The 22,184-nt window shown below is 44.1% G+C and overlaps 1 protein-coding gene across 3 annotated transcripts in view; it reads left to right on the top strand.

Moving 5' to 3' along the window:
• LOC121538564 (IQ motif and SEC7 domain-containing protein 1-like) overlaps nucleotides 1-22,184 on the top strand; it is a 201,836-nt gene that overhangs the window by 86,422 nt on the left and 93,230 nt on the right. The window contains exon 1 of one of the 3 annotated variants that reach the window (XM_045207215.1): nucleotides 18,562-18,894. The exons of the other annotated variants lie outside the window; for them this stretch is intronic. Coding sequence (XP_045063150.1) covers nucleotides 18,755-18,894 — 140 coding nt within the window. The 5' untranslated portion in view covers nucleotides 18,562-18,754. Of the gene's footprint in view, nucleotides 1-18,561; nucleotides 18,895-22,184 lie in introns of those variants that run through there. 3 annotated transcript variants of the gene reach the window in all.

Genomic DNA, 22,184 nt, shown 5'->3' with positions numbered 1-22,184 from the left:
TGTTAAATGTGCAACCAGAGGAAAAAAACTCTAGACCACCTTTACTCCACACACAGAGACGCATACAAAGCTCTCCCTCGCCCTCCATTTGGCAAATCTGACCATAACTCTATCCTTCTGATTCCTGCTTATAAGAAAAAACTAAAGCAGGAAGCACCAGTGACTCGGTCAATAAAAAAGTGGTCAGATGACGTAGATGCTAAGTTACAGGACTGTTTTGCTAGCACAGACTGGAATATGTTCCGGGATTCTTCAGATAGCATTGAGGAGTACACCACATCAGTCACTGGCTTCATCAATAAGTGCATCGATGACGTCGTCCTCACAGTGACCATACGTACATACCCCAACCAGAAGCCATGGATTACAGGCAACATCCGCACTGAGCTAAAGGGTAGAGCTGCCGCTTTCAAGGAGCGGGACTCTAACCCGGAAGCTTATAAGAAATTCCACTATGCCCTCCGACGAACCATCAAACAGGCAAAGAGTCAATACAGGACTAAGATTGAATCGTACTACACCAGCTCTGATGCTCGTCGGATGTGGCAGGGCTTGAAAACTATTACAGACTACAAAGGGAAGCACAGCCGCGAACTGCCCAGTGACACAAGCCTACCAGACGAGCTAACTCACTTCTATGCTCGCTTCGAGGCAAGCAACACTGAAGCATGCATGAGAGCACCAGCTGTTCCGGATGACTATGTGATCACGCTCTCCGTAGCCGACGTGAGTAAGACTTTTAAGCAGGTCAACATTCACAAGGCCGCAGGGCCAGACGGATTACCAGGACGTGTACTCCGAGCATGTGCTGAACAACTGGCAAGTGTCTTCACTGACATTTTCAACATGTCCCTGACTGAGTCTGTAATACCAACATGTTTCAAGCAGACCACCATAGTCCCTGTGCCCAAGAACACAAATATATCCTGCCTAAATGACTACCGACCCGTAGCACTCACGTCTGTAGCCATGAAGTGCTTTGAAAGGCTGGTCATGGCTCACATCAACACCATTATCCCAGAAACCCTAGACCCACTCCAATTTGCATTCCGCCCCAACAGATCCACAGATCCACAGATCTGTAATCCCCTGTAGCTCAGTTGGTAGAGCATGGCGCTTGCAACGCCAGGGTTGTGGGTTCGTTTCCGACGGGGGGCCAGTATGAAAATGTATGCACTCACGAACTGTAAGTCGCACTGGATAAGAGCGTCTGCTAAATTACTAAAATGTAAATGATGCAATCTCTATTGCACTCCACACTGCCCTTTCCCATCTGGACAAAAGGAACACCTACATGATAATGCTATTTATTGACTACAGCTCAGCGTCCAACACCGTTGTGCCCTCAAAGCTCATCACAAAGCTAAGGATCCTGGGACTAAACACCTCCCTCTGCAACTGGATCCTGGACTTCCTGACAGGCCGCCCCCAGGTGGTAAGGGTAGGTAACAACACGTCTGCCACGCTGATCCTCAACACCGGGGGCCCCTCAGGGGTGCGTGCTCAGTCCCCTCCTGTACTTCCTGTTCTCTCCCTCAACGTCATCAAGACAAAGGAGATGATTGTGGACTATAGGAAAAAAAAAGAGGACTGAGCACGCCTCCATTCTCATCGTCAGGGCTGTAGTGGAACAGGTTGAGAGCTTCAAGTTCCTTGGTGTCCACATCACCAACGAACTATCATGGTCCAAACACACCAAGACAGTCGTGAAGAGGGCACGACAAAACCTATTCCCCCTCAGGAGACTGAAAAGATTTGGCATGGGTCCTCAGATCCTCAAAAAGTTATACAGCTGCACCATCGAGAGCATCCTGACTGGTTGCATCACCGCCTGGTATGGCAACTGCTCGGCCTCCGACCGCAAGGCACTACAGAGGGTAGTGCGTACGGCCCAGTACATCACTGGGGCCAAGCTTCCTGCCATACATGACCTCTATACCAGGCGGTGTCAGAGGAAGGCCCTAAAAATGGTCAAGCCACCCTAGTCATAGACTGTTCTCTCTGCTACCGCACGGCAAGCGGTAACGGAGCGCCAAGTCTAGGTCCAAAAGGCTTCTCAACAGCTTCTACCCCCAAGCCATAAGACTCCTGAACAGCTAATCATGGCTACCCGGACTATTTGCACTGCCCCCCACCCCACCCCATCCCCCTCTTTTACGCTGCTGCTACTCTGTTTACTATTTATGCATAGTCACTTTAACTCTACCCACATGTACATATGACCTCAATTACCTCGACTAGCCGGTGCCCCCGCACATTGACGCTGTACCGGTACCCCCCTGTATATAGCCTCCCTACTGTTATTTAATTTTACTGCTGCTCTTTAGCTATTTGCTTTTATTTTCTATTTTTCTTTAATTAACACTTTTATTTAAAAAAATTCTTTAAAATAACTGCATTGTTGGTTAAGGGCTTGTATGTAAGCATTTCACTAATGTCTACACCTGCTGTATTCAGCGCATGTGGCAAATACATTTTGATTTGATTTGATTTGCTATAGCCTATGATAGTGGACTGAAACGATAGGCATTATAGGCAACAGGCAGCTTAAACTTTGAGGGCAATAGTTGTATTATTTTCCGTTGTGCTTTATTTTTATTTACATAATTAGAAGTGTCTTATTTATTCCTCACGTGTGCTTTTGCTTTACATGTATTACTATTTCAGTGTTTTTATTCCAATTTTTTTTACATGAACGTTATAACCAACCCCCTTTTTAAACGAAAAAGAGAAATTACGAAAATTCCTATATGAAAGCTCAAATAGCCTACAGGCACTATTTGTCCCAATGCTGATGTCACCATGCTGCTTGTTGTTGCCTTCAGTAAAAAGAAGAAAAAAAAAGACCATGAACAAAATTGTGTGTATGCTAAATCATAACAGCTTAATCATTATATGATGGTGGTGGTGGTGTTTAGCCTGCCCAGCTGATAATTGCCCATTTGAAATCAAAACTAATTTCACACATATAGGTAATTACACTGCGACCAGAAATGGTGTATACCTTTTTCCACATATTTTTTTTACATCATCAATGTAGTGGAATCATGCAGTCCATATATGTTTTGATTTCATAAGACATTCTAAGGTTTGTATCATTCACAACTAAAGTTGCCAAATAACTCAAAATCAAGCATATAACCTATTTCAGATGATCACTTTTTAAGCTGAACACAGAATAACCGCTCCATGTGCGCACTAGCTCGGAAAATATCCTTTCAATTTTATTCTTAGTATAAAATCGCAAACTATAAAATAATGGCACTTCTTCAAATTATAATGTTTCATAGGAAAGACCTGCCTAAAATAAATAATGGATAGTGTACAGGCGATTAAATAGATTTATTACGCTTTAGACTTTTTAAATGTTTATGTTTCAAAGGCACGCATCAGCAGCTTGCATGTGTGGAACCCCTTTATGTTCATTAATGGTAAATTACCGTGAGACCGACAGTTATTTGCTTGACAATCTCCGGCTGACGAAATTTCGTGACCACCACAGCCCTAGCCAGGCGCACCGGTTTGTGTCAAGAACTGCAACGCTGCTGGGTTTTTCACCCTCAACAGTTTCCTGTGTGTATCAAGAATGGTCCAGCACCCAAAGGACTTCCAGCCAACTTGACACAACTGTGGGAAGCATTGAAGTCAACATGGGCCAGCATCCCTGTGGAACGCTTTCGACTCCTTGTAGAGTCCATGCTCCAATGAATTGAGGCTGTTCTGAGGGCAAAAGGGGGGTTACAACTCAATATTAGGAAGGTGTTCCTAATTTTTTGTACACTCAGTGTATTTATACACTATAGACCCAAAGCACAGCTCCAAACTATGCAATAACTATTTAGGGAAGAAGCAGTCAGCTGGGATTCTGTCTATAATGGAGAGGCCAGCACAGTCACCGGATCTCAACCCTATTGAGCTGTTGTGGGAGCAGCTTGACCTTATGTTACGTAAGAAGTGCCCATCAAGCCAATCCAACTTGTAGGAGGTGCTCAACAAATTGACAACTAGAATGCCAAAGCTCTGCAAGGCTGTAATTGCTGCAAATGGAGGATTCTTTGACGAAAGCAAAGTTTGAAGGACACAATTATTATTTCTATTAAAAATCATTATTTCTAACCTTGTAAATGACTACATTTCCTATGCATTTTGCTATATTTCCTATTCAAACTCATTTCATGTATGTTTTCACGGAAAACAAGGACATTTCCAAGTGACCACAAACTTTTGAACGGTATTGTTGATTCTCTCTCCCTCAGCCTTCAGCGCTTAGGGCTGGTCTGCTCATGATACACTGTAGGCTCAATCGCCCTCTCGCTCTTCCTCCATCACACACTCTCTCTATTTCGCTCTCTCTCTCCTCATCCTTCCTCCCTCTCTCTCTCTCTCTCTCTCTCTCTCTCTGAAACTGTAACTACTGCACCACAAGTCTCTCTCTCTCTCTGTTGATTACTCGATACAAGGCCAGGGGTGGTAGGGGTGAGGCTATGAGGTCATGCGAGAGAGGTTTAAATCTCCCCCCTCTGACGTCCTAACGACTCATTATTGTTCTTCCCAGCAAACGGGGGATGTCCTGAGGACATTTGGTGAAGTTCCCATTAGGTCCCTTATGGCTTTCAGCGCAACGTTTTCCCATTGAAAACAGTACCAACCGGGAACTAGACAAAACCTCCAGGGGACCATGTCCTGGCGACTTTAGGTGACCATTTTGTGATGTCTCGGGGACCTAACGACATGCTCTACCAACTGAGCTACATCCCTGCCGGCCATTCCCTCCCCTACCCTGGACGACGCTGGGCCAATTGTGCGCCGCCCCATGGGTCTCCCGGTCGCGGCCGGCTATGACAGAGCCTGGATTCGAACCAGGATTTCTAGTGGCACAGCTAGCACTGCGATGCAGTGCCTTAGACCACTGCGCCACTCAGGAGTACATCCCCTTCATATTGTTTCTATGGCATTGTAACACTGCTCATGGCACTTCTCTCTTCTACTGTTTTGTGCTGGCCAGGTTTGGATGTGCTGTCTGCAGGACGGACGGACGGACGGACGGATGAAAGGAGGGAGGGATTGTTCTGAATGATCCACTAGCTCCATTTCATTCATTAATAATTCAGATGCTTTATGATCTTCATTACAGTGAATGGCTGTTTCAGAGGGAGGCTGTGGTTCATGGTTATCTCAGGCGCCTGGCTGCAGTAATTACTGGAATGGTCACCCCCTTATGGGTGCTTATGTCTCATTCAGGCTGTCTGAGCCCCCCCCCCTTACCCGCCATAATTCGCACACTGAGGTTACTCACATTAAGATCTTTATTTAAGTAGTGTAGAGTCTGGAGTGCTGCTCTGGTCTTCTGTCTCTCTATCTGGCTGGGAACTACAGGGTTAATGCTATGATGATGAGAGACTGAAGCCCTGACCTGTCCTGGTAGGAGGGGTCAAGAGGTCGTTGAGAGGTGGACTCCGAGCTCATAATGGTTGAGACGTAATTATGTGCCATAGAAAGAACAACATTTGTCCTGATCTGTACCACATATCCACCGTGTCACTCTCAGGAGAACTGGAGTGTTTTAAAACGTGCGTCTAGCTCCTGGTGGTAATTTGTCATAATAACCGCAATGTCCTCTGACAGTCTATTGGCATTGCACTGAGCACACCGCACTATGCAACACCACTACACTCTGCCTTAAGGACTAGCAGCTGGAAGCAAGGCTCCGTAAACCACAGCACTGTGAGAAGGGTTGTAATCACAATCTGGAGAGTCGACTATCACGCCTGATCACTGATCAGCATGAGGATCTCCATCGTCTAGTCATGGCTGGCAGAGTTTATATTGTTGTCATGTGTCTAAATTGAGCCTCTAAGGCAGGACTGCCCAACCTTGTTCCTGGAGAGCTACCGTCCCGTAGGTTTTTGCTCCAACCCTAATCTAGCACACCTGATTCTAATAATTAGCAGGTTGATAAGATGAATCAGGTTAGTTACAACTAGGGTTGGAGCGAAAACCTACAGGAGGGCAGCTCTCCAGGAACAGGGTTGGGCAACCCTGCTCTAAGGACTTAGTACTGGAACCTGGAGGTTGGTGGCACCTTAATTGGGGAGGACGGGCTCGTGGTAATGGCTGGAGCGGAATCAGTGGAATGGTATCAAACACATGGTTTCCATGTGTTTGATGCCATTCCATTTGCTCCATTCCGTCCATTATTATGAGCTGTCCTCCCCTCAGCAGCCTCCATTGTAATAAAGGCGCATTTAGGGAGTGTTTTGAAAGGTTCTCTATATGGTACGGTGAAGATGGGCGATTAACCTGAGGCGAGAGGAGGTTTGAAGGGTGTAATACTGTACATTTGTCCTTTTCGTGGTGATGAAAAGAAACACAGATGCCTATTGATGTGTCACAGGTGTAACGTCCTTTAGATGTGATCAGGTGTGACATCAATCTTGTTTTCCCGGGGTGATGCACACTCACAATACACACATGCACACTCGCACACATGCACACTCACAGGCACGCACACACTTTGATACACACATACCCTTTGATACACACATTCTAAAGATAAATGCATACACTACAGTATACTCTGACATCCTCTCTCTTAACTGATGCTCTCCTTTCACAGTATAAAAAATCCCCACATTTTTGTGAATTTGATATAGTGGGAGATTTTGTCTTGGGCAAAGCTTATCGTTAAATCAATTTCATGCCTCTGCAGTATCTGGCAGAGTGCCTCTGATTTAACTCTGCCTGATAGCAGACATTTGCAATTCCAATGCTCAGTATCCCAGCTCAGATACAGCCTGGGCTCTGGGGCTAGGCTGGGAGGGGACAAGACAGATGCTCTGAATAAAGTATTAAACGCTTTCCCCTAGGAGAAGTAGATTGGGCATAGTGTTACGCTGTAAATATGACATATTGTATAGCTTGTTCTTCTTAACTGCCTTTTTTAGTTGAACTACCCAAGAAGGAGGATATGGGTGTGCAAGATGGATTTGGTGAGAAGTGTTAGACTGAGGGTAGTTGGGGGATTTTTAGCTACTGTTGATTTGATTGTTTAGGTTGAATCCTTCAGGGTATGAGTTGAGTGCAGTTTATCAGTGGGATTAGGCTCTCTATGCATGGAAAGTCCACTACAGACAGTACAAGAAAGTAAGCAGTGTGACACGCAAGAGGATTACAGTAGTCCCTACTGAATATAAAACGCAGATTTGTGATATCCCAGCTTATGTGACATGCACATATGTGGTGTGTGCGCATGTGTAAAGACGTTACAAAGCTCTGTATATCCACACTTCTACTGATATACTTTACATTCTGATGTTGCTGTTATGAAAGTGTCTGAGCCTTCAGCCCTGCGTTCTATATCAATGCTAGAATCCTAATTTTCCACTTCATCCATACCATCACTCTTCATCACATCCCATTGGGACACCAAGGCAATGCAGGTGTAGAAACGCAGTAACCCTTGAGTGTACTTCAGTCACAGTGGAAATAGTGCTTTATTTCCCCTACAGAGTGAAAGGCTCATCTCTGAGATGGCAGATGCCCTAGAGCAGAGAGCCTCTCTGCTGACTGGGAGAGCTTTGACACACACACAGCACACTGCTCTGTGTTACAGAGAGAAGGGGTGTTATGAGAAAAAACTGCATAAATAATAAATGCACCTTCTCACTTCCTGAGTAGAGGTGAAAGGTCACGGTCACAGGGGAGTTCTATTTTTCCAGTTTCTGACGTTAATTGGGGAGGTCAGAAAAATAGGCTGGTGTTGTGGAACAATAGTGGTTATTTATTTATTTTGGCCCAAAGGATGTTGTTGAATACTGTGTGCAGTACACCATCTCAATTAGGTTCTACTGAAGTCACTGAGTGTTATAAAACATATTTGCTCTTTTTCCTATTGGGTTGTGCAGATTTGAAAATTGAAAATATATATACAGTGGGGAAAAATGTATTTAGTCAGTCACCAATTGTGCAAGTTCTCCCACTTAAAAAGATGAGAGAGGCCTATAATTTCCATCATAGGTACACGTCAACTATGACAGACAAAATGAGAAAAACAATTCCAGAAAATCACATTGTAGGATTTTTAATGAATTTATTTGCAAATTATGGTGGAAAATAAGTATCTGGTCAATAACAAAAGTTTCTCAATACTTTGTTATATACCCTTTGTTGGCAATGACACAGGTCAAACGTTTTCTGTAAGTCTTCACAAGGTTTTCACACACTGTTGCTGGTATTTTGGCCCATTCCTCCATGCAGATCTCCTCTAGAGCAGTGATGTTTTGGGGCTGTCGCTGGGCAACACAGACTTTCAACTCCCTCCAAAGATTTTCTATGGGGTTGAGATCTGGAGACTGGCTAGGCCACTCCAGGACCTTGAAATGCTTCTTACGAAGCCACTCCTTCGTTACCCGGGCGGTGTGTTTGGGATCATTGTCATGCTGAAAGACCCAGCCATGTTTCATCTTCAATGCCCTTGCTGATGGAAGGAGGTTTTCACTCAAAATCTCACGATACATGGCCCCATTCATTCTTTCCTTTACACGGATCAGTCGTCCTGGTCCCTTTGCAGAAAAACAGCCCCAAAGCATGATGTTTCCACCCCCATGCTTCACAGTAGGTATGGCGTTCTTTGGATGCAACTCAGCATTCTTTGTCCTCCAAACACGAGTTGAGTTTTTACCAAAAAGTTCTATTTTGGTTTCATCTGACCATATGACATTCTCCCAATCCTCTTCTGGATCATCCAAATGCACTATAGCAAACTTCAGACGGGCCTGGACATGTACTGGCTTAAGCAGGGGGACACATCTGGCACTGCAGGATTTGAGTCCCTGGCGGCGTAGTGTGTTACTGATGGTAGGCTTTGTTACTTTGGTCCCAGCTCTCTGCAGGTCATTCACTAGGTCCCCCCCGTGTGGTTCTGGGATTTTGCTCACCGTTCTTGTGATCATTTTGACCCCACAGGGTGAGATCTTGCATGGAGCCCCAGATCGAGGGGAGATTATCAGTGGTCTTGTATGTCTTCCATTTCCTAATAATTGCTCCCACAGTTGATTTCTTCAAACCAAGCTGCTTACCTATTGCAGATTCAGTCTTCCCAGCCTGGTGCAGGTCTACAATTTTGTTTCTGGTGTCCTTTGACCGCTCTTTGGTCTTGGCCATAGTGGAGTTTGGAGTGTGACTGTTTGAGGTTGTGGACAGGTGTCTTTTATACTGATAACAAGTTCAAACAGGTGCCATTAATACAGGTAACGAGTGGAGGACAGAGGAGCCTCTTAAAGAAGAAGTTACAGGTCTGTGAGAGCCAGAAATCTTGCTTGTTTGTAGGTGACCAAATACTTATTTTCCACCATAATTTGCAAATAAATTCATTAACAATCCTACAATGTGATTTTCTGGAAATTTTTTTCCTCAATTTGTCTGTCATAGTTGACGTGTACCTATGATGAAAATTACAGGCCTCTCTCATCTTTTTAAGTGGGAGAACTTGCACAATTGGTGGCTGACTAAATACTTTCCCCCCCCACTGTACATATAAGTACCAATTCGATTGTAAATGCTTCACAAACATGCTACTGCTTCATTCATTTCCTGGGTCTGTGCTCGGTGTACATTGGCATGTTAGTACATTTGATTGAATTAATAATATTTTTTATCGTCTCCACGTCTGGATTCACTGTGTTAAGGGAGTGAACGTTATTATAATAAGGGTTACATGGAGAAAATTGGACCTCACTGAAATTAAAATGGTTGGCCCTCCCTTCAGCAAAATATATTTTACCTAAACGCTTGAAAATAAACAAAACAAGTGACCCTCCCCTATACCCAAAATAAACATGAAAACAAAGTGGATAGCAGAGAACATGTCTACCGTTTACCCTCACTTCCTGGACAGACCAGAGCCTTAGATATGCAGTTTTAGAAACTGTTCTTAATCCGATAAGCATTACATGGCAACACAGGAATGTTGAGGTTGTGGGTTTGCAGACAACCTTGGACAAGAGTAGGGGTGGAAAGATCTCCTTTATAGTAAAAGCATTGCGTGAATCTAGCATCGTATTTGCAGGTCCGAGGAAAACATTGTCATGCAATTCTACGTAATTTTACATATTAGCAGAATATTTTTTTATACCACACAAATTTCCGAAATAACAGGCTAAGAATGGACAGAGAGATACAGTTGAAGTCGGAAGTTTACATACACCTTAGCCAAATACATTTAAACTCAGTTTTTCAAAATTCCTGACATTTAATCCTAGTAAATATTCCCTGTCTTAGGTCAGTTAGGATCACCACTTTATTTTAAGAATGTGAAATGTCAGAATAATAGTAGAGAGAATGATTTATTTCAGCTTTTATTTCTTTAATCACATTCCCAGTGGGTCAGAAGTTTACATACACTCAATTAGTATTTGGTAGCATTGCCTTTAAATTGTATAATTTCGGTCAAACGTTTTGGGTAGCCTTCCACAAGCTTCCCACAATAAGTTGGGTGAATTTTGTCCCATTCCTCCTGACAGAGCTGGTGTAACTGAGTCAGGTTTGTAGGCCTCCTTGCTCGCACACGCTTTTTCAGTTCTGCCCACAAATTTTCTATAGGATTGAGGTCAGGGCTTTGTGATGGCCACTCCAATACCTTGACTTTGTTGTCCTTAAGCCATTTTGCCACAACTTTGGAAGTGTGCTTGGGGTCATTGTCCATTTGGAAGACCCATTTGCCACCAAGCTTTAACTTCCTGACTGATGTCTTGAGATGTTGCTTCAATATATCCACATAATTTTCCTTCCTCATGATGCCATCTATTTTGTGAAGTGCACCAGTCTCTCCTGCAGCAAAGCACCCCCACAGCATGATGCTGCCACCCCGTGCTTCACGGTTGGGATGGTGTTCTGCGGCTTGCAAGCATCCCCCGTTTTTCCTCCAAACATAAGGATGGTCATTATGGCCAAACAGCTCTATTTTTGTTTCATCAGACCAGAGGACATTTCTCCAAAAAGTACGATCTTTGTCCCCATGTGCAGTTGCAAACCGTAGTCTGGCTTTTTTATGGTGGTTTTGGAGCAGTGGCTTCTTCCTTGCTGAGCGGCCTTTCAGGTTATGTCGATATAGGACTCGTTTTACTGTGGATATAGATACTTTTGTACCTGTTTCCTCCAGCATCTTCACAGGGTCCTTTGCTGTTGTTCTGGGATTGATTTGCACTTTTCGCACCAAAGTACGTTCATCTCTAGGAGACAGAACACGTCTCCTTCCTGAGCAGTGACAGCTGCGTGGTCCCATGGTGTTTATACTTGCGTACTATTGTTTGTACAGATGAACGTGGTACCTTCAGGCGTTTGGAAATTGCTCCCAAGGATGAACCAGACTTGTGGAGGTCTACCATTTTTTTTCTGAGGTTTTGGCTGATTTCTTTTGATTTTCCGATGATGTCAAGCAAAGAGGCACTGAGTTTGAAGGTAGGCCTTGAAATACATCCACAGGTACACCTCCAATTGACTCAAATGATGTCAGTTAGCCTATCAGAAGCTTCTAAAGCCATGACATAATTTTCTGGAATTTTCAAAGCTGTTTAAAGGCACAGTCAACTTAGTGTATGTAAACTTATGACCCAGTAGAATTGTGATACAGTGAATTATAAGTGAAATAATCTGTCTGTAAACAATTGTTGGAAAAATGACTTGTGTCATGCACAAAGTAGATGTCCTAACCGACTTGCCAAAACTATAGTTTAACAAGAAATTTGTTGTTGAAAAACGAGTTTTAATGACTCCAACCTAAGTGGTGTATGTAAACTTCCGACTTCAACTGTTTTTAATAAAAATACATTATATTAGTAGCAAGCTATCAAAGTTGACCTCTGGTCCTCCTTCTCAACTTCACGCTCTCCTTCTCAAACTGAACAGAACATAGGCTATAGGCTAGTCCGCTGGCAAGATAGTGAACAGAGCCTTTGACTCTCCTCCTGAATTGCCACCGTAGGCCTACACAGCACAGACATTGGTTAGGCAGCACACCATTTTTTTTTAATCAGCCAGAGCAGGCCAGGGCTCAGGGTTAGAATATCCATTGCAATGTGTAGTGCAGCTTAGCTTTATTTACACCATCCCAGCAGCTATCTTAGAAATATAACGTTTCTCTGTGCTTCTCCGAGCATGCACATCGTGGCCTGTAGCCTATAGGCAGGATATGGATCATTTGATTGAGACCATACTAAACAGCCTATAGGCGCACTTGATATTACGCGCCCAGCGGAGAATCAGAGATGAGGGGCACACATCGATTTATAGCCTAATAAGCAACTCATTCTAAAACACTGAGAAACATTGACATTTCATTAATTACAAATGACATGACCTTCCCCTCCCCTTGACTGAAATTGAAAAAGCATGACCTTCCCCCAATTTCCTCCAGATAACCATTCTGTAAATTCCGATCAATTCCTAAGCATTCTGCTCAGACCCGCTGCCTCTTGTCAACCCACTCTAACATGGATCTCTCTCTCTCTCTCTCTCTCTCTCTCTCTCTCTCTCTCTCTCTCTCTCTCTCTCTCTCTCTCTCATGGGTACCAGTGTAATTTCATCTGGGGGAAAATGCTTTTTACGACCTCAGGATTGGTATCGAGCATTCCACCATGCCATCTGTAAGTAATATCTGGCAGAGCTACGTTTGATCCAGAAAGATCTAACAACGTTAAAGTACTGCCATCTTGTGGTTGATACAGTATGTGCAGGTTTGAGTGTGCAAGGAATCAAAATTCCTCTGGACCAAGGGATGAAATCATTTGTGTGACATGGAGTCTCGGATCATGGTAGAGGTCTGCACGGGACTGATTTATTCATCCCACTCCCGTCTGCACCCGCAGCATTTCATACTGCACCCGCCCACACCCGCTGGCTTTCTGTCCGACTCCCACCCGCTAGCAGGAACTGGTCCCGAACCCAGCCTTATGTGACGCTGCTCACTTGCCAGCCATGGTCCCAACAATTTTGCGCCCTATGGGCAATATCAAAATGCGCAAAAATACCAGAAGAAATAGGTTAAATTGCCAGAGATTCTCACGTGGCCCATTTATATTAGGCTGTCGGTATTACTGGGCCATATCAGCCAATAGACTAGACGCAGTTTGAAGAGAGCAGAGTTGGAGAGACTTGCACTTTCTCTTGAGCTACGTTTTATAGCCTTTTAGGAGTGGGATGATTTTCAAAAGGAGACAAATACGGGTGATCTAGGCAATGTAATAGTAATATTTAGGAAGTACATTTTCTTGGAACAATAACTGCCCCATGCAGCGCTGGCTCCAGGCTTAAGCGACATAAGCGGTCACTTAGGGTCCCAGGCTGCTAGGGGACCGACCAAAAAATACAAACAAATTATATAAAGACTATTTTTTGGAACTCAGTCGGGGTCTCAACTTACTATTGAGAGTAAGAATAGTATAATACACCAGGTGCAATTTCAAAATGTGGTTGTGCGTCAGCAGTTTCTCTTGGTATGTCAGTCACTCAATTAGCTGACAATTAGCCACGTCCATTTTTAGATTGGTAATTAGTCTAGCCAGCTATCTAAACTTGTAGTAATCATGGCCAAATACAGACCGGGCACGCATGAATGTTAGTCATTCTCACTCACATATCATGTAAACATGGAATAAGTCATGGCAAAATGTGTAGAATTGTAGGAAATTAACTTTAAAACTAAAATGTTTCTCTCCGCTGATGTTTTGGCCCCCAACCAAAATCTCACTTAGGGCCCCCAAAAGGCTAAAGACCCAGCCATGCATAGGCTATAGGCTACTCTATTTAATTGAGACCACACATGCACCTGATCTTGCATGTATGGCTACTGAACTTGAAGCAGCACGAATGATGAGAGCGGACACTTGCACTTTCTCTTGAGCTACGTTTTGCATATAGGATATAGCCTGCCTTTTAGGAGGAGGATTTGCAGGCAGACACAAATAAAAGGGTAATCAATATTTATAAAATAATTTAAAGACGCAACGCTCGGTCACCATGGTAGCCTGTGTGCTTTTCATTTTCAATGATTATCACATTTTTTGATTGCACATTATCATTATTTATTTACAAAATCAAATCACATTTTATTTGTCACATGCTTCGTAGACAACAGGTGTAGAATAACAGTGAAATGCTTACTTAGGGGTCATTTTCCAACAATGCAGAGTTAAAGATAAGATACAAAATACAAATTGAAATAGTGAAACAGTGAATAACTGTGTGTATTTGTGTGTTGGGGTGTCAGTGTAAGTGTGTGGGTAGAGTCCAGTGTGTGTGCATGAGAGTTGCAGGTAGTCCGGGTAGCCATTTGATTAGCTCTTTAGCAGTCTTGTTTAGAAGTCTTATGGCTTGGGGGTAGAAGCTGTTCAGCGTCCTGTTGGTTCCAGAGTTGGTGCATTGGTACCGCTTGCCGTGCGGTAGCAGAGAGAACAGACTGTGGCTTGGGTGGCTGGAGTCTTTGACAATTTTTGGGGCCTTCCTCTGACGCTGCCTGGTATAGAGGTCCTGGACGGCAGGGAGCTCGGCCCCAGTAATGTACTGGGCCGTACACACTAACCTCTGTAGCACCTTGCAGTCGGATGCCAAGCAGTTGCCATACCAAGAGATGATGCAGCCAGTCAAGATGCTCTCGATGGTGCAGCTGTATAACTTTTTGAGGATCTGAGGGCCCATGCCAAATGTTTTCAGTCTCCTGAGGGGGAAGAGGCGTTGTCATGCCCTCCTCATGACTATGTTGGTGTGTTTGGACCATGATAGATCCTTAGTGATGTGGACACCGAGGAACTTGAAGCTCTCAGACACTGTAGTAAACTATAGTCTAATTATATTTTATTTATTTGGAAAGAAAACTGCCACGTGATTCTCCGCCCATGCATAGGCAGTCTATTTCATTGAGACCACGCATATACTAGGCACACTTGATCTTGCACGCCCAACTAGGAGAGGAGAGGTAGGCTACTTAACTTGAAGCAGCGAATTCTGTGTGTGAATAATGCGACAAATATGTTTATTTATTTTTTTACAATAGGTAGGCCTAGACTAACGCATACAAAGCAGAAAGAGGACCGTTTCCAAATAATCTGCGGGACAACAAAAATATTTTCATCCTAAAATTGTCTGTCTGACCCGCCCGCTCCCAACCGCAGAATAAAAAATGCCAACCGAGCCGCGATGATCTCTGTCGGGACCGCAGGCAATGCTCTCTAGATCATGGCTTATTTCAAAACAATTCTGTATTGTATTGGCTGCAATGGGTCAGTGTTGAGCCAATTCAAATAAAGGCTTTTCATTTCGATTCAAAGAGGACTGGGTCATTTTTTTTAGTATGGATGATGACTGAATTTGTGAATCCATATACATTTTCCCATCTCATTGTGTATGGTTATTTTTTGTAGATTCCATCTCAAACAGCTGTTCTCTTTAGCTCATCCTTCAGTGCCCTCTCAGGTTCTCTTTGTCTCGTCTTCCTCCCCCCTCTCCTGCCTCTCCCTCTCCTGTGTTGTGGGAGACAGCCCAGCCAGGCTCCCCTGCCTTGCAGCTCAGTAGAGTGGGGATCTAAATGAAGCAGCGTTCCACTGGCAGACACACACACATCAGCACAGCATTCAGCTATCAACACACACAGCAACAACACAAGACAATCAGCAAGGCACCATGAGCATCTGCTGTGCTAGCTCGACACTATAGTGATGACGGAGCATTGAATGAAGTCAAGCTTAGCTTTAGCATCACATATAATATTGAGTATAATGTTGAAAAGCAGTACACCATAAACGACAAACTAACCCTGCACCTCCCAAGTCCAGATGTGTTTGTGTTCCAGTTCAAAGAGATGGTGTCTTGGCTGTGAAGCCTCATTATTGTTTTATAAGCCCTTATGAACAGCATGTGCCAGTGTTCACAGAGACTGCTGTGGGCTGCAGTGCTATGTCTTTTCTGTTATTGGACTTCAGCTCACTCAAGGCTACCACTGCAGACACTATAACTGTTCAACTTTGGGATTAATGTACACCTATAGGACGTCTCTCAGCCAATCAGAATGGAGTCTTTAAGAAGGTAGGAATATAACTGTTATACTATGTGTAGCTAGAGTTATGCTTCATGTAAACAGCATGGGTTTGATTTGAGGTCTGCTTCGTTAGTAGTTAATCCAATACTCAGGCTGTTCTCTCTTTTATTAAGGTATGATTATCCATTTGATTTTGATCTGTTAAACTCCATGTCTTTTAGACTAAGACATTTTGTAATTGACTGATGTGTCTTTAGTGTCTTTTAGACTAAGAGGTGTAATGGATTCGGACTCAACAATATGTTGCATAAAGCTTACTTCATTATTCAATGTTTTTTTGTTTTGTTTTACTGCATCAGGGATAGTGTACACAAGCATTTCGGCTTTTAGTACAGAGGAATGAGATCAAGATGCTGACATTGACATCAAGATACTCAAACCATGATGAGCTTAGCTTTCTGCATCTCTCTATTAAAGCCTCTTGTTGTTCTCCGTGAATGTCTGTTCTCAGCAGTGGAAATTAAAGCCCAGATGAAGATATCTCCCCAGCCCAGGGGCCAGCCTATTGGCATTCTGCTCCACTATCTGAGCCATTTGCTGACACTTTTGGATCTCATTGACTAAGAAGGCTCTGCAGTTCGCTGCCTCTCTCACAGTGAACAGGGATGAGGCAATTAGGCTGGGACTCATCAGTATGCCCTTCCTGTGATGGTTAAAGCCCCTACTGCTGGTGTGCGTGTGCGTGCGCGTGTTCATGCAGGCTCTCAGTACAGTATACTACTGCCAGAATCGATGCCCAGTCTCATCCACCAGGCCAGCTGGGCACAGAGAAGCCGTATGGCAACGGGGGTGGCGGTGCGGAGGTTGGCAGGAGAGGACGACGGTATGTTTTGATGCTTGAGGCCACACACACACACAGACAACACAAACTGACACACCGTTAAATCAAAATAGACAGCTTTAAGTCAGGAAGAATAGGCCAACGGTTGAGAGCCATAAGGCAGTGTCAAGAGAATAAAATTGATATATTTGTGGTGTGTGTGTGTGCGCGTGTACCTGTATAGAGAACCATATTGCCGGCGTTGTGAGGAGTGTGAAGATATTTGTCAATCTGCTCGCTCAGCGCGCCTCTCCTCCTCTGTCTTTGCCTGTGCACTGACTACTAACATCATGCCTTGGGCTTGCAGCTTCGCTCTCAGTGGGGAATGAAATGGATCTCACCACCCCACTCAAAGCCCTGTGTCTGCTGTGAAACATTGCGTTCGTTAGAGAGCGTAGCTAGCTGGTCTTTGACATGAACAGAGCGACAGACACCTCTTAATGAAGAGGGAGAGGGGGTTAGAGAGGGGTAGAGTTGCCCACCTGTATAACTCTGTGTGCACCAGACAGGGGATATTAGTGTGTTATGTGTGATTGATGACTTCAGATGAAGGCCTCTGGGAGTCTGGATGTGAACACACACACTCACCCTGCATTTATGAATAGCGACAGCCTCTCGCAGTGCCTTTTCACCACAGTGCATGTTCACCACAGTGCCTTTTCAGAATGAAATTCATCCTCCCTGTAGTCTCCAGACTAGTAGCCTCATTATTATCCGGAACAGTGAAATGAAGGGAAGTCTATGGTGGTTTAATTTTTAATGTTCGGTGGATCCTGTGAACTCCCACGCCCTCTGGGTCGATGCGTATGGTCCTGATGAGAGCTGTCTCCATAGACACCTGTGATCCTGTTACCAGGGCATGGGTGTCAACAATGCCTCCCCTGTGGAGGCTTCCCAGCCCTCATCGAAAGCCCTCCCTTGTTCTCTTCTCCCCAGCCCTCCCTAGTCCCCAGCTCCCTAGTGCAGTGGTTCTCAACCAGGAGTACTCGGACCCCTAGGGTACTTGGCCTATCCACAGGGGGCACTGTACTTGAGAAGACCCATGAGACCATAGGCTTACTGGTAAAATGTACATGAGGGGGTACTTCAGGGCTACTCCGGGCAGAGTAAAATTCAGTTGGTGGTACAGTAACCGAAAAATGTTGGGAACCACTGCCCTAGTGTATGCTCACACCCTTTTTCACCCCAAGAGCAGATTTTGACAATACTTTGATGTGTGTGTGTGTGTGTGTGCCGCTTGCTTCGTTGAGGTGGCTTATTTGCAAAATGTATGTGCTTATGCGTAAGAGTTCCATTATTGCATGAATGAATCTACAGTATAGATGTAAGGCTCTTTTTGTTCACTTTTTGAATGGCTTAAAGAAACACATTGATTCCACAAAGAGGGAGTGAGATGGGGAGAGAAAGGAAGAAAGACAATGAGCCCTACCTCCAACACATCCTCCTGTTTCCATGGAGATCAGAGAGCCAATCGGATGGCCCAGCTGCGGACTGTACTACCGTGAGCAGAGAAGAGGTGGTATAGGGATGGGAATGAGATTCTGTGTGTATTAGAGACAAAAAAAAGAGATTCTCCCTCCTGCAGGTTATCCCCATGCTTTAGACGGCTAGCCCTGTCTCCTCTGCCCTTGGCACGAATTCAGTGTTAAACCGGCATCCTCCCAGTACCCTGCTCTACCACTACATCCCCCCAAAAAAACGTTTGGACCTGCTTCGTTACATCACAGAGCTCTCTCTGGCTGGCTGGCTGTTTGTGACTGAGAGAGTAAGAGTGTATGTGAGTGTGTGAGTCTGTATGCACACGCTGCTGCTCCCATTGAGTCGAGTCGCATTGACGAGCCTGGAGGATGGACAAGCCGAGCGTATGGCGTGCCGTGGTGAGCAGCACCGACCCCAGGCGTCCCCGCAGCGAGTCCAGCACGCCGCCCAGGGGCGGGGCTCACCCGGGCAGACCCAGCTCTGCCATGTCCTACCGGCTATACGATATGTGAGTAGTAGCAGTCCCATGTGAACCTCATGCTGTATGAATGGAGCTGTGGCTGGTGAGGAAGGGAGGCTGTGGCTGGGCGGATGCAGCCATGCAGGCAGTGGTCCTCCCATCGTTCATTGACGAGGATGCAGTGTGGCACTTTGTTATTGCAGTGTCTCCAGTGTGTGTGCTGAGTCACCTAGCTGGCGCTTGCAGACCAGACCTTGCTCTGTCCTCTCTTCTTCTCACAACCTGTCTGGCGATGGGATGAGTTTCTGGCTCTGCCTACAGAGCTCTCTTAGTAAACAACCACAGCACTATGGGGAATGGTGGTCATGTGGGGGATGTATTTCTGTGTGGGGTAGATGTGTGTTTGTGGTAGACATGGCTGTTAATATTTATATAAACAATTAAATGTTCATTGCATTTGTTTCCCTTTTTGGTGATTTTGACATTAAGATGTGATGTGGCTGTGAGATTGTTTCCATTGTGATTGAAATCACCCTGTCGTGTGAGTTGTTTTGTTTTGAGTAACTGTGATCGTACTGTGACTGACTAGGAGAATATGACTCATTTTTGGCTGATGTTGTGACAGCTTCTTGTGTAGCGCGTGATTTCCTCCTAGATCTGACGTGTGTGTGTGTGTGTGTTAAGGATGCAGATGGTACTGCTAGTGTGGAGAATGTAATTTTTGGGATGTCGATGTTCGCTTCTTCACTGTTTGGGATGCTTCATGCTTGTCTCTCCAGTTCAGCGTTCCGGCTACCTCCGCTGAATAAATCCCTGTGTCATTTCTGTAAAGATCTTTGGTTGTGAAAGGACACAAGAATCATATCATATATGTGTGTGTGCTATATGATTGTCTGGTATTTTTCCATAAGCCCATAGTGTTGTTGTTGGTATATCATACGTCATAGTTTTGTTGTTGGTATAGTCTGGCTGGGGCCATTCTAGTTAAGTGCTGCCCCTCTACCTAGTAAGAATTTGTTCTTAATTGACTCGCCTGGATAAATAAAGGTTAAATAACAATAAAACAAAACGTATCTCCATATCACACTCTCGTAGGGTTGCACAATTCCGGTAACTTTCCAAAAATCCTGGTTGTAATATTCCTGGAATCAGATGGGAATGTAAGCAGGAATTCTGGAATCGTCCAAACAGGATTTCTGGAAAACGTGCACATTTTGGGAAAGTTACAAGAATTTTGCAACCCTAGACACTCGACACTCCCACGTCGCTTGTTTTGATGCTTGTGTTAGAGTTGCTATTTTTATTTCGGTGCATGGGTCTGAGCCTGGGTCTGAGCCTAAATCTGTGTTCCAACATGACTCCACGCAGAGCTCGTATGACTGAAAAGAAAAGATGTCATCATCACATAATACAACACTATGGTTGAATAAAAACTAACAAAGACCTCCCCGCCACTTGTTTTGGTAAACAGCTGAGCAATGGGGCTTGAGAAATACAGTGAGCTCCAAAGGTATTGGGACAGTGACACATTTTCTGTTGCTTTGGCTCTACTCCAGACTATGAGGTTAAAGGGCAAACTGTCAGCTTTAACCTCCCCTTTTATTGTAATGGTGAGAGGTTAGCATGTCTTGAGGGTATGATATTTCTGCGATTCACTCATCATTATTCAACATTCAGGACTATTCGTAATCATGGTAGCATCCACATTAATGTAGAAGTGTTTAGAAACATATTCTATTCTTATTTACAATAAAAGTGACTCCTTAATGACACAATACATTATTTACTATTCATATCTATTGGGCACAAAATAATCTGAAACACAACCAAAACAAACAGCAAATGCATCCAACACATTTGTAGAGTCAAAAGATTGATGCAATCAATGTGTGCTATGCATATATGGGACCAAATACTTTGTACTACTTTAAAACACATATAAGTTAATTTGTCCCAAAAGTAGGTGGGGGGACTATGTACAAAAGGTGCTGTCATTTCTAAACTGTTCACTGGATATGGATGGAAATAGCTTACATTGAAAGCTGACAGTCTGCACCTTAACCTAACAGTCATTGTATCATTTCAAATCCAAAGTGCTGGAGTACAGATCCAAAACAACAAAACATGTGTGACTGTTCCAATACTTTTGAAGCTCACTGTATAACCACTCTCAAATTCATGGACAGAGCTATGAATGCAAGGACTGACCATCCATGAGATCAAAATTATAGTTTGAATCATGTTTTGAAGCTATACAGTGTTTGTTTACCTTGCCGTTGTTTTCAAACATTAGAGAAAAAATAGCTTATTTGGGGTTCTGATGAGGTCCAACAGTTGAACTAATAAGCTCATGAGGCATTTATATGTTATGTTCTTCAAGAATCAATGGCTATATGTCATGAATTTAACAGTACAAAAATGGATGGGGCTTTAAAGGAAGGATGTGGTCAAAACCACACAAAACACACGCACACGTTGCCATACACACGCATTGTGTAACATGAACTGCAGTTGTTGCTGGGATTTTTAGGCGCATAGAGATGCTTGTCAGTTTGACACAAATGTGTATACTCTACTCTGATTCAAGGAGTGTTTGGCTTGGGGCGCCTCCCCAATCTAACTGTCAGGCCAGTTTCCTTCCGGAATTCCAATGTAGAACCCCTATTCCCCATGAAGGAAACCCCTATTGTCTCAGGCCAGCAGAACAGAGGGTAGATGTGATGTGCAGAACAGACAGGGTTGTAGGGTAGATGTGAGGTGCTTGGCTATGGGTTGTAGGGACATTTAGGCTATGATATACTGATAGAAGTTTGACTACGTGCTCTGGGGGAAATGTGTTAAAAATACTACGGCCATACCTCTCCAAACATATCTGTAAATCAGCTATTTAAAAAACATATGTTTGTTTAAACAGTTTGTTGACTGTGTCTCTCCTTGTGTCAGATCTGTAGATACTTTGCACCAGTATTGTTGCCCAGCCCCAACCCTGTTGTTCAGTCCCCAGCTAGCAGTGCCTGCGCCTCTATCAGAGAGCATGTAAAAGGCGCTCTGGTCTCACCACTTACCTCTGCACAGCTAGACTTCAACTGGCTGTGTGCAGATACAGCAGGCTACACTATAGTCATTTAGTCCAAATATAGTCCAAATATTTCCTGTCACACAAACCATTTCAATTCCAGATCATTAAATACATTTGACTTGAAGCATGCTTGCCATCTCCCTATCTGGGCCAGCTATAAGTGCTTGTTAGGCATAATGTCTAATTGTCTATTATACTAACATACTGTGACCTTTGACCTTTCTGCATGGCATATCCACTGAGAGCAATTATTGCTTTC

Source organism: Coregonus clupeaformis, chromosome 24 (assembly GCF_020615455.1).
Source record: "Coregonus clupeaformis isolate EN_2021a chromosome 24, ASM2061545v1, whole genome shotgun sequence".
In the NCBI taxonomy this organism is placed as follows: Eukaryota; Metazoa; Chordata; class Actinopteri; order Salmoniformes; family Salmonidae; genus Coregonus; species Coregonus clupeaformis.
The sequence above is the reverse complement of the archived record's forward strand: the minus strand, read 5'-3'. Positions and strand labels throughout refer to the sequence as shown.